General features: G+C 40.4%; 1 protein-coding gene across 2 annotated transcripts in view; it reads left to right on the top strand.

Annotated features, from left to right (window-relative positions):
* The window catches only part of CFAP206 (cilia and flagella associated protein 206), a 93,047-nt gene that overhangs the window by 18,257 nt on the left and 60,900 nt on the right, over positions 1–13,890 (top strand). Inside the window, exons 3-5 of one of the 2 annotated variants that reach the window (XM_003922946.4) lie at positions 5,072–5,216; positions 10,880–11,090; positions 12,660–12,772. In XM_003922946.4, coding sequence (XP_003922995.4) covers positions 5,157–5,216; positions 10,880–11,090; positions 12,660–12,772 — 384 coding nt within the window. In that variant the 5' untranslated portion in view covers positions 5,072–5,156. Of the gene's footprint in view, positions 1–5,071; positions 5,217–10,879; positions 11,091–12,659; positions 12,773–13,890 lie in introns of those variants that run through there. The other variant, XM_010333809.3, reaches the window with a different exon arrangement.

Here is a 13,890-nt window from a genome sequence, read left to right as displayed (position 1 = left end):
ACAGAAAATTGCTCTATCTGGAGATATCACTGATATCTGTGTTTATGATTGGTACAGCTAAGTGATGAGGAAGGAAATATTTTTCAAGTGGAATAAACTGTTATATCTCTTCTCACCAATGACCACTGGCCCTACAATGCCTTATACTTTTGGTGTGTGCCGTATCAGAAGAAATTGCTGGAGCATGTAAGAATCTTTACATTTTAAGGCTAGCTGAGCTGAGGATTCAGTAGAGGGCAAAGACCAAGCTGATACCAAAGGCAAGCTCCAGAAAAGAAATTTCTTGGTAAAGCATTGTTGCCTGATAAAGAAATCATTTATTTTTAAAAATAAAAATAAAAACAACAATCAAGCACTTAATAGAAATTGATGAATAGCCTTTTGAGCTTTTACAAGCATGAGTCTGGGTCTCCGCAAGGTAGTCAGGCTCTTGGCACCAGTGGGCAAAGAGGTTTGGAGGCAGCACGAGCAGAAGTGATCCTGAAGGCACTGTCCTCCACTTTGTCCCCACATGCAGTCTTCTCGGTGATCTCCTAGCCACTAGCACCCCAAAAGGCAAAAATGCATGTACCACCTTTCTCGTCCACACTCACAGGCTCACGTGCACGTGCATATGGCATTGTCAAGATGTGCTCCTAGCAAAAGCCTCTTTACCTTCTTGGCTTCTCTTGAACTCTTTGACATTTGGGTGCAAGGATTCCTTTCATCTCTTGATACCCTGACCAAAGGAGTTGGTTTGTGGCCAGCTATTACTTGTACCTATTACTAAACATGTAAATATGTTATATAGGCTAGTTAGACATTATGGTGTCCAGTTGAGGTATGTCTTAATCTGTTTCAGCTGCTATAATAAAATAACATAAACTGAGACGCTTATAAAGAGCATAAATTTATTTCTCACAGTTCTGGAGAAGTTTAAGATCGAGACATCAGCAGATTTGGTATCTGATGAGGGCCCGCTTTCTGATTCATAGATGGCATCTTCTTACTGTGTCTTCATGTGGTAGAAGGGGCAAGGCAGCTCTCTGGGGCTTTATTTATTTACTTACTTATTTATTTATTGTAAGATGGAGTCTCACTCTGTCACCCAGGCTGGAGTGTAGTGGCATGATCTTGGCTCACTGCAACCTCCATTCCCCCCAGGTTCAAGTGATTCTCCTGCCTCAGCCTCATGAGTAGCTGGGACTACAGGCACCCACCACCATGCCCAGCTAATTTTTGTATTTTTAGTAGAGATGGGGTTTCACCATGTTAGCCAGGCTGATCTTGAACTCCTGACCTCAAGTGATCCTCCTGCCTTGGCTTCCCAAAGTACTGGAATTACACGTGTGAGCCACTGTGCCCAGCCTGAGGTCTCTTTTATAAGGGCACCAATCCCATTCATGAAGACTCAGCCGTCCTGACCTAATCATCTACCAAAGACCCTACTTCCTAAGACCATCACCTTGGGGATTAGGTTTCAACATATGCATTTTGGGAAGACACAAACATTCAGACCATAACAAGGAGCAAGGCGTAAGAATAGGTCTTGTTCCTGGAGCTAGGAGCTGAAGCGGGAGGCATCTCTCGAAGAGAGTGGCCATCTACAATGTCCATCATATGTAGAAGTGCCAGTCCTTGATAAAGGAAATAGAAATTCTCACACCATTGGAAACTTCCACCTCCTCCTGCACCCAGCTCTCTAGGGGCTTGGCTTTGAAGAGGAAAGGTGCCAGGAGATTGCTCTTCTGTCATAAACATAAGAATGGAGCCACTGGAGGAAGAAAGATCAATAATATCTATTTTGTTCAAGCCTTGGAGAGCCAGCCACATCTTGTAACCAGATTGTGGTGCTCTACGTTGCGCACTTGTCCTATTACCCTGGATTTCAATAAATCCTGTTTTAAATGTTCCAGCCTTGCCTCAGGGTTGCTGTGGGTTTGGGAGCAGTGCCCCCATGAGGTCAGTTCAGTGATGGCAGCAGTAACTCGAGATCTCCAAGGGAAAGAGACGTCAATAGTTGGGAATATGCAATCCTTCTGTGAACGTTCGCCCTCCTGTACCAATCCTACAAAATTAGGAGCCACCGTTCTATGGGAGAAGGTCATCTTCCTCATGGTCTATTCGCTGCAATTTCTAAATCCCCTTGTAAATAAGCATTCTTACACAGTAGGTGCAAGATGACAGCATGGAGGTTAAACGTAGACTAGAATCTGTGTGACCTTAGACAAGTCACTTCACCCCTCTGTGCTTTAACATTCTCATCTATAAGATATATGTAACAGTACTTCTCTGAAAAGGCTTATTGTAAGAATTAAATAATACATAAAAATGCTTAGCATACTGCCAGGCTTATAGTACACGGTTAATACAAGTTCCCTATTATTGCTGTAGTATCTTGCCAAACTTGTTTTTTTAATCAGCCTGATTTAATGGAGGGGAATCTACCTTCTTTTTTAGGTCTTCTGATTTCCTGGAAAATTAGTAAACTGTAGTAAAACTATCATCTCAGTCCCTAAGATCTTAGCACTAGCTAGGCGATGTGGGACCTTCAAAAGAATTTTAGAACATAGATCTTGTCCACCAAGTGCTTACAAATAAGTTGGAAATGCAGATGCTGGGTTTAAATCTTGACACTACTGCTTAATAACCTTAAGGAATTTGAACAATTAAAAAAAAATTTCTCTAGGCCAGTTTCTTCTTTTAAAAAATGGGGATTATAATAGTAATCACCTCATAGAGTTAATATGAGAATTAAATGAGTTAGTAAAAGGAAGGTGGTACAGCAGTGCTAACATATGGTAAGCGCTGGCTTTTGCTATCTATCACCATGAATTGAAGCAGCATATGTATGAGGAAGTTCCCACAGGAGTGTGCCTCTGGAGTGAAGCAAAGGGTCAAAGGTCCAAGCAGGAAAGGCTGCAACAGGCTGAAGATATGCAGAGTCCCCATGCCGGATGTAAGACTTAGCTGAGTTTGCAGTCTAGGTAAGATCGAGGCAGGCAAAGATAAGTTCAGTAGAGTGAATCGGCAACCAACAGAATGGGAAAAAATTTTTGCAGTCTACCCATCTGACAAGGGGCTGATATCCAGAATTTACAAAGAACTAAAGCAGATATACAAGAAAAAAACAAACAAGCCCATTCAAAAATGGGCAAAGGATATGAACAGATACTTTACAAAAGAAGACATACGGGAGGCCAACAAACATATGAAAAAATGCTCATCATCACTGGTCATCAGAGAAATGCAAATCAAAACCACATTGAGATACCATCTCACACCAGTTAGAATGGCGATCATTAAAAAATCGGGAAACAACAGATGCTGGAGAGGATGTGGAGAAATAGGAACACTTCTACACTGTTGGTGGGAATGTAAATTAATTCAACCATTGTGGAAGACAGTGTGGCGATTCCTCAAGGACCTAAAAATAGAAATCCCATTTGACCCAGCAATCCCATTACTGGGTATATATCCAAAGGATTATAAATCATTCTACTACAAGGACACGTGCACACGAATGTTCATTGCAGCACTGTTTACAATAGCAAAGACCTGGAACCAACCCAAATGCCCAACGATGATAGACTGGATAGGGAAAATGTGGTACATATACACCATGGAATATTATGCAGCCATCAAAAACGATGAGTTCACGTCCTTTATAGGGACATGGATGAACCTGGAAACCATCATTCTCAGCAAACTGACACAAGAGCAGAAAATCAAACACCGTATATTCTCGCTCATAGGCGGGTGTTGAACAATGAGAACACATGGACACAGGGAGGGGAGCACTACACACTGGGGTCTGTTGGGGGGAATGGGGGAGGGGCGGGGGGGTGGGGAGGTGGGAAGAGATAGCATGGGGAGAAATGACAGATACAGGTGAGGGGATGGAAGGCAGCAAAGCACACTGCCATGTGTGTACCTATGCAACAATCTTGCATGTTCATCACATGTACCCCAAAACCTAAAATGCAATAAAAAAAAAAAAAAAAAGAAAAGTAAAATGGGACCTATGCAGGAATTTTAATGTAATACCCCTAATGGGGTCTGTAACTATATATTTAATCAAATATAATGATATTAAATTAAAAAAAAAAAAAAAAAAAAAAAAAAAAGAAAAGGTACACAGTGACATTTTCCACATATACTAAATAGATAAGTAGCACACGTCAGAGTTGATCATGCTGGGCTGCCAATGCATTGCTGATACGCTGTCCTTCACTCTCTAGAGTTGAGGATCACTGCCACAGATGCTACAGTAGCAAAGATTTTGATGCTTTCAATTCTGTTTTCCTAATTAGGACCATGTGGTATGTGTATGAAGTTGTACCTTGTTTATAATTCTAAGAAAAAAGAACCATTATTGCCCTACTTTTTATAGAAGCTTGATGATTATAATAGAATTAACTGATTTTTTTTTCATTTTTGTGCTCTGATAGTTTTAATTTCCTTTGTAATATGCAAAAGAGTCCTATGTTTGTTTATCTTCCTTAAATGCCTCAATTATGCCCCTGATTTAGTTTGTGAAAATCTGATGCGAAGGTCCCTTGTTTCTCTACTGACTCATGTGATGGAGAAAGAGATGGAAAATGAAGAATTAATGCTTTCATTCCTCATTCATCTTACCTTTAAATATTCTTGGCCAGGTGCTACTGCTCATGCCTATAATCCCCAGCATTTTGGGAGGCCAAGGTGGGAGCATCATTGAACCCATGAATCGGAGATCAGCCTGAGCAACATAGCAAGACTTTGTCTCTACAAAAAACTTAAAAATTCACCAGGTGTTGTGGCATATACATACAGTCCCAGATACCCAGGAGGGTGAGGCAGAGGGATCCCTTGAGCCCAGGAGTTCAAGGCTGCAGTGAGGTATGATCACACCATTGCACTCCAGCCTGGGCAGCAGAGCAAAAGATTCTGTCTCTTAAAAAAGAGAAGAAAAAATATTCTTGATAATTACAAAGAAAAGTAGATTTTTAAGAGTCAGAGAGGACCCTTGAACTCAGGAAGCTATACTGTATATCAGGAAACTAAACTATCTGCTTTTTTTTCTGCCTTTTTATATCTGTGCCCATGTAAGTAACCTCTGAAAAGGAATCTCCATGAAGAAGATGGTGAAGAAATAATCTTGTGATCCTCCTGACTAAAAGGATGTGGGAAAGTACATGGAAACAGCTCCTGCTTATCCTAAGAGAAACGGAAAGAAGAGTGACTTACATTGTCTTGTAAGTTCCTTAATTTCTTTCTCATCATTGACCTGAACACTCAGCTTCCCTCTCCATTATCAAGCCTTTTTGTGGAGAAGGAAAGATAAACTGAAAAAGGAGATTGTCAGCCAATTCCAGGACTCTGACTTTCACAGTTTCAAAATCAATGCACTACATATAATATATAAATTGTGTGTGTGTGTGTGTGTGTGTGTGTGTGTGTGTGTGTGTTTTAAAGAAGAGCTGTTGTGAAGCATATGGATTATAATGGAGAAGGACAATGAAAACAAAGTGAATAACACAATATATTGTTTTAACTTCTGAGGAATTTTTTTAGAACTACATCTCTATTTCAATGCTTAACACCCACAAAGCACAACTAAAAGTAGAGACATTCTATATTATTGTGCCTTTACTTTTTATTCCAAAACATATACAGAAAAGTCAATGTTATATATATATATACACAGATGAAAACATATTATAAAGTGAACACCTGTATAACTACCATCTAGGTACAAGTTAAAAACTGAATTTTTTTTCCTACCCTGTCTTACAGTGCTGAAAAAATTAGAAATTTTAAACCAAGAGTCCACTGCCACTTGTATGAACTTCAGGGAATCTGTGAATTCTCTAAAATTATATATAAAATTAGGGGCTTTATGCATTTTTGGGGAAAAAGTCTAGAACTTTTCTCAGAAGCTTAAAAGAGTACCCCTCATTTTGAATACTTATTAGAGCAATAAGACTTAAGATGGCTCCATAACTTAGTAGCTTTACAGTCTTAGGCTGGTCACTTGCTCTCTGAATATTGACTTCTATATGTGTAAAATGAAGTAATAATGTTCACTCTCTTATGAGGCTGTTTTAAGGAACAAATGAGTTATCTATCTGTGAAACACCTTTATAAGCTCCAAAGTACTCTTTCAAATGTTAATTATATAACTTTGTTAGTAATTGAAAAAATTAGCTTAGGTCTTTGCAACATCTAAAGAACTGCTGGCTGGGCCAGTGGCTCATGCCTGTAATCCCAGCACTTTGGGAGCCCGATGCAGGCAATTCACTTGAGGTTAGGAATTCAAGATCAGCCTGGCCAACATGGTGAAACCCTGTCTCTACTAAAAATACAAAAATTAGCCAGACATGGAGGCGGGTGCCTGTAGTCCCTGCTACTCGAAAGGCAGTAGATTCTCCTAGAATCGCTTGAACCTGGGGGGCAGAGGCTTCAGTGAGCTGAGATCTCGTCACTGCACTCTAGCCTGGGTGACAAACCAAGACTCTGTCTCCAAACAAACAAACAAACAAACAAAAACCTGCTGAATTGCTTTTGTTGCTCTACATTGGTTTAAATGCATGGTCTAGCATGATAATGGTAGTCTGGCAATACACATGTTCCTGGCCAAGCCAACCATTTATTCTTCAAGATCATGCTTGCTCCTGAGCTGCTGAATAATTTCCAAAGAAAATCACTTAACATGCCAAAATGCTTTCACTTTAAATTCATGATCCTGACACTCCGATGCACATTTATTACTTCTTAGTAATTACTGAAAGTTGCTGAAATTTTCTAGTAAGCCCACTCTTCTACCCTCCTAGATGATTATTTCCTATTAGCCTCTCTCCAAGGTTACCCAAGGTTTTACTTCTGACCATGATGGAATAACAAGGACTGGACTTAACTTCCTGCCACAAACAACTAGAAAACTAGGCAAAATACATAAAACAACTGTTAGCTATAACTGCCCCCAAATTTCTGCCTGGAGGTAGTTTCCAGACCTTGAGCATAGAAAGGTAAACCCAGTGTCTAGGGACCTTATCGAGGAGACAGAGATCAGAGTTCACAGATGTGGAAATTGAAGGGCAGAGTTTTGGAAAGGATGAAGCTATACAAATAAATAAAAATTTAAAACTCACAAATCGAAGACTTTGCTAAATACTTGACTGTTCATATATGGATTGACAGTCCAGACAGTCAAGCATAGAATGACCAGGAAGTTTAAGCTAAATAATTCCTATAGCTCACAGAGGATGAGAAGACATTTGAGCACTGATCAGCCAGAGGGAAGAGTTCTCAGTGAAAACCAAGGAATTCAGTGAAGACCTCTGAGCAGTTATTAATTAGTAGTAGGGCGAAATTATTCCTGGAATGAAGACCACTCTAGACCTACCCTAATAAAGCTTAAAAACAGTCCTCAAATGAATCAAATTCATCCACAAATAACTGGCTGAAAAAAAAAGTGCAACCCTTCCTAAAGGGGGACAACAAACTTCAGATATTCAACAAGGATGAAATTCACAATGTCCAGTATTCAATAAAATAATTATTAAACATGCTAAGAAGCTCAACTCATTTGAGCTTAAAACTTCTTAAAGCCTTAGGAAAATGAAAAATATATAACTCTCTCTTTAAAAGTTGAACAGTTTGTGACACATTAAAGCCACTTAATCATAAGGAATTCTACAATATTCTTAAAGGCAATCCTTTAGCTTTTAGATAAAAAGCAGCTGATAAAATTGGGTTCACGTCTTCCAGGATGACTTCCATCACAATTCTATTTTATGTTAAGACTATTATATGTAGATCTCTAATCTGGTGTTCTAAAATAACATAAAGCTTGGTTTCTCTTTTAACAAAACTGAGAAGAGTTCTCATGCCTTCTTTTTTCAAGGTAAATATATCCAATTCTATCTTATTCTAACAAAATTGTTCTTATCATTTTCTGGATGCACCCTGGTTCCTCCATGATTTTTAACTAAATGCCATTGCTGCCATGTTAAAACGAAGAACAATTAGTTCTACAAAGACTAGAAGTCCAATAAACCATGGGAGTATAAAATATATTGTCATAGTTGATGCTGTCAATAGTAACCATGATAAAGATCATAAAATAGTATCTAAAATGTACTAATCCTTTTATGTATGTCAGATGCTGTGCTACATGTTTCCTGAGGACTATCTCATTTGACTCTCACAGCTCTGTGAGATACCATTTCTCTGTTTTATAAATGAGAAATTTAGATCACTGAAAGGTTTATAAATGAACTCTTTCCACAATTACACTCAATAATAAGCCACTCCAAAACTCAGTGGTTTAAAACAATACTCATTCATTATCACACATCTACAGGTTGACTGGAGTTTGGCTGATCTAGGCTGGGCCCCAGTTGGGCATCTCTGCATCTTACTGAAAGATCGGTTCAGGCAATTCTGTACCATGTCCATGTCATTCTCCTGGGACCAAAGAGCTTGCTAGGGTATGTACTTCTCATGGCAATGACACAGGCATAAGAGAGAAAGCAAAAACATGGGGTCTCTTAAGGCCTTGGGTCTGATTTGGCAGCACATCATTACTTCACCACAACCCATTGGCCAAAGCAAGTCACATAGTTAAACTCAAAGTCAAGGAAGGAGTGGGGAAGTATACCCCACCAAAGTCCATGGCAAAGACCTGGACGCAGAGAGGCATGAAGGATTAGGGAGAGTAATTCAATGTAGCACAAAACGCTAAATAATACTTCCAAAGTCATACCCATTGTAGCAGTCAGGAATTCAGTTTGGCTGAATGTAGCAGAAAACCCAAACAACAGTGGCTTAATAAAATAGGGGTTTACAACAAAGTGAAAAATAAAATAAAATAAGGGTTTATCTTCTCTCATGGGGAGTCTGGAGATAGCCAGTCAAGAGCTGATAGGCCTGTTCCGTGACATTACAGGAACTCAAGTTCCTTTTTCATTTTTGTTTCACCATCCTTAAGATGTGACCCTCATGCTTATGTTCACAACAAGGCTGCTGGAGCTTCAGCCAGCATATTCTTATTTCAAGTAGAAGGAAAAGGAAAGACAAGAGACATATAATGGAAGCGCTTTCCCTGACACCTCATCCAGTGATTGTACTTACATCTCATTGGCCAGACCATGTCACAGGCCACTCTTGCTGAGAAAGACGTTGAGAGATTTTAAAAAAGAGAACAGTCATTCCCAACACAGGGTTAAATTAGTAATAAAAAGAGAAGAGGCTGGACGCAGTGGCTCACACCTGTAATCCCAGCAATTTGGGAGGCGAGGCGGGAGGATGGCCTAAGGTCAGCAGTTCGAGACCAGCCTGGCCATCACAGTGAAATCCCGTCTCTACTAAAAATACAAAAAATTAGCCGGGCATGGTGGCACACGCCTGTAATCCCAGCTACTCAGGAGGCTGAGGCAGGAGAATTGCTTGAACCTGGGAGGTGGAGGTTACAGTGAGCCAAGATAGTGCCATTGCACTCCAGCCTGGGCAACAGGAGCAAAACTCTGTCTCAAAAAAAAAAAAAAAAGAAAAAGAAGAAATGGACATTAAGTAAGAATTAACAGTATCAAACAAACATACCTAGGAAGTATTTGTTCCAGGATTTGCCCATTAGTTTAAAACTGTATTTAATGATGGTATTATTCTTACCATCTTAAAAAATATTTAATATTATAATTTATAATATATGCTATCTTAAAGTATAAAGAAGACAAACCAGCCATAAGCCATTACCAAGATATAACCACTGTTAAAATTTTGCTATCGCACCTTCCTTTGGTTGCTTTACCTTGTATACTTACAGTATATTTATATATCTACATTGGGCTCATTCTCTACAAATAGCCAGTCCCATCTCCCCAGTATTTTAAAATGTTGTTTTATAGATCATAAGACAATATATACTCACTATGGAAAAATCTAGAAAAAACAGAAAAATGTAAATAAAAATAATTTACCTATAACTCCATCCTTAAATCCAATTGCTTGCTGTGATTTTGATAAATTGACTTATACTTTTTGTGCATTATATGAATGTCAATATAAAGTCATATTATAGATAAATTTTGCATTTGGCTTTTAAAAAATATAAGACAAACACGAGATTTTTGTTAACATAATTTTAAATATCTCCTGATATTTTATCAACAGTCCTTAAATATGGTGCTTAGATTTCCAAGGTGGTGCTATTATAAATCTTGTTACTCTGAACATCTATTTTTACACAAGCTTCATCCACTTTCCAGGAACATTTTCTAGAAGGGGGAAATAAAATTGTATTATATTATGATGTCTATTCTTGAGTTTTTGTGTTAATTCATTTCCTAGTTACCTGGAAATTTCCTTAAGCAAAGTATATTCTGCATATTTGTTTGCAGTTTGAGAAAAAATACTGTTTAAAAGTAAACCTTGTGGTTTGATGCTCTGCTTCTACTGCGTATTTAATCCTGTTTCACACTTTCACGTCTGAAGGTGGGCCTAAAGACATTATCGTTAAGGGACAAAACCTCATTATTTTAACTCGGAAACCAATTATGTCTCTATCATGTGCTTCTTGAATGAGCAGTTTTCTCTTCCGGCATCTTGGAGCATTCCGTTACAGACTTCCTTTGAAGAACAGGACATGAACTAAAACCTCGATACTTTTTACTTTCGTTTTTTAAAACTAGATACTTTTACAAGAACTTTATTAGTCCAGGATACAGCCCTTCCGTTTTCCCAGCCTCTCCAGCTGGCTCCTCCCTCTTTCCCCCGCCCCACCCCCCGTTTTCAAAGCCGCCCCATTGTTCCCACGCTAACAAGTTAATATCTTTACCAGAACTTTTGTTTCACAAGCTTAACCACTGAGGTTAAGATTTCTGTGCCTGAAATTCCTTTGTTTTTAATGTTTTTCTAGATCATCTTTCGGGGGAAAGAAGACCCTCAAAGTAGTACCCCGCCCGCCCACATGGCCTCGCGCCCACATGGCCCCGCCCCCTCTGGTCCAGAGCGTTCCATCTCCATGGTTACGCGGCGTTTGCGGCGAGCGCCGGACTGCCCCAACAGCCGCGGTAGGACCCCAGGAGAGAAGCGTACGGACACGGCTCTTGCGGTCGATTCCGGTCCAGGTCAGCCTACGCGGGAGTCCGCGCCCGTGACCCCGAGGCGTACCCGGCCAGGCGGCGAGCGTGGGGCGGCGGGCGGAGCTCGGACGTAGGGAGGACCCATCTTCCCTCGTCGAGACTGAGAGTTCAGTCTCGACCCTTCAGGCTGCGCAGCCTTTGGGTGTGGGCCTCGGTCCAGTCCTGCAGGAGGCGCCCAGGGCCGTAGTCTGGCCTTCCAGCCACTGCGCGGGTACCTGAGGCCTCCCGCCTCTGTTACCCTTCATTGGCTGCCCCAGAAGTCCGACCTCCGGAGATTTAGTAATTAGAGGGTGGGCGTCGGGAAAGTGCTGAGCCGCGTCCCTAGCGACGGGCAGCGGCGCGCACGCGCAATCAGAGCCGGAGCTGGAAGGCCTCTCCCACAGACAGGCAGTCGCGCATGCGCGGTCTGAGATCCTGGCGTACTGGTTCTGATTTAACCGCTTCCCTTATGCCACGCACTGTTGTAACCACTAAATACATAGGACTCATTTCGTTCTCACAACTCTGGAAAGAAGTGAAGCAAGTGCCCAAGGTCTCACAGCTAGACAATGGTCGGGTCACGATGGAATCCAGGCGATCTGGTTTCTCTGGACAAAATGCCTAATGCTTCCCAACCCATCCATCGGAAAAGCTCATAATGCTGAGGAGCTGGCTTTATCTACGTGGTATTGCCTTTGTTATAGGCTACATGCCAAATTCCGTTGTGCTTAGTTACTAATATTCAGGAAAATCAGAAAACTCGATCAAAATCACTTTTTCCTTATAGTAAATGGAATTAATAATCAGGAGTTCATTTTTTTCCATGAAGCGTAACTCTTACGTTTTGGTTTCTGCTTTTATGTTTATCAAGAGTCTGAATTCCATTTTAGATGTGCAGAAAAGATTATTTCAATGATCCGAGCAAGAACTGTTTTCCAAGATTCTAGTACAGTTACGAAGGGTCATTTAGTGAATGCGGTGGAATAAGCATTTACTCTTTGAAGCTGTACTCTGCTGCAGGGTTTGGGTTTCTCATTATTTCTACCTCCCTCCCCCACAAATACTGCTTAGTCTTTAAAAAAAAAATTTAAGACTATCATGATAGAAATATGTGTTCAGTGACTATCATTTAAAAATTGAAAATGGTAAGCATCAAATATTTCAATTATTTGGAATCCCAATCGTTGTCTGTCATCAATAAAGCCCTTCATTTTTAAAAATAAACTAATGAGAAACAGGACGCCTGATCTCCAAACTTTTTACACAGGGGGCCAGTTCACTGTCCCTCAGACCGTTGGAGGGCCGCTACATACTGTGCTCCTCTCACTGACCACCAATGAAAGAGGAGCCCTTCCTGAAGTGCGGCGGGGCCGGATAAATGGCCTCAGGGGGCTGCATGCGGCCCACGGGCCGTAGTTTGGGGACGCCTGGCCTAGATGCTAATAAAAATACTAATAAGCTAATAGATGATATTATGACTCTTTACAAATATGAGAGTGGAGATATCTAAAGAGGAAAAAAATAACAAATTTGCATAAAACCACGTTTTAAAAAAACAATTATTGTGTTATTTAGCCAGAATGCCTCCAACTCAGGCCGAAAGTGTTATCAGGAGTATTATACGAGAAATAGGACAAGAATGCGCAGTCCATGGAGAGATGGTTTCTGAAACTCTGATTGCTTTTATGGTAAGAAGAAATATTTTTGTGATTACTTCTTTATTAAGAGCTTTTTAAAGTTGTGGTATCCACTTTCCCTTCTAAGTTCTGTGACGCTTTCACAGATATTTTTCAATTGAAACATAATGCGATGCATTGGGCAAGTTAGTGAAAACATTTTTTAAAAGTTTATAGAGCATGTCAGTTCTAGATTTTATAGAGACTGATTGAGAAGACCTTGATGAATTTTGGAAACATCAGTAATGTTTTCCTGTGTAGGAAATTTTTCAACATGTATTTTTGTTTGCTGTTGTTAAAAATTAGTCTGCTGTGGTTTCTCTGTTCTTGCTTTTGGTTAATTAACAATACAGAATAAAAGTAGAACAAAATGGCCAGGCACAGTGGCTCACGCCTGTAAATCCCACCACTTTGGGAGGCCGAGGGAGGCGAATCACGACCTCAGGAGTTCGAGACCAGCCTGGCCAACATAGTGAAACCCTGTCTCTACTAAAAATGCAAAAAAATTAGCCTGGTGTGGTGGTGGGCACCTGTTATCCTAGCTACTTGGGAGGCTGAGACAGGAGAGTTGCTTGAACCCAGGAGGTGGAGGTTGCAGTGAGCCAAGATCGTGCTGTTGCATTCCAGCTCGAGTGACAGTGTGAGATTCCATCTCAAAAAAAAAAAAAAAAAAAAAAAAAAGACCGGGCGTGGTGGCTCATACTTGTAACCCCAGCACTTTGGGAGGCCGAAGTGGGTGGATCATGAGGTCAGGAATTTGGAACCAGCCTGTCTAATATGTTGAAACCCTGTTTCTACTAAAAAAAATAATACAAAAATTAGCTAGATGTGATGGCACACACGTGTAGTCCCAGTTACTTGGAAGGCTGACGCAAGAGAATCACTTGAACTCGGGAGGCAGAGATTGCAGTGAGCCTAGATTAATCCACTGCACTTCAGCCTGGGCGATAGAGTGAGACTCTGTCTCAAAAAACAAACAAAACTATAAAAACAATAAAATATACCATAGTGTCCCAATTGAAAACCTATCAACTGCTTTCAACTTATTTCCCCATATAACTTTTCTAGCACCATATTAAAGTTTGATGTTTGTTGCTTCCTTTCTTCAACCTGTAACAAGGATGCTCATG

This window comes from Saimiri boliviensis, chromosome 4, assembly GCF_048565385.1.
Source record: "Saimiri boliviensis isolate mSaiBol1 chromosome 4, mSaiBol1.pri, whole genome shotgun sequence".
Lineage (NCBI taxonomy): Eukaryota > Metazoa > Chordata > Mammalia > Primates > Cebidae > Saimiri > Saimiri boliviensis.
The sequence above is the reverse complement of the archived record's forward strand: the minus strand, read 5'-3'. Positions and strand labels throughout refer to the sequence as shown.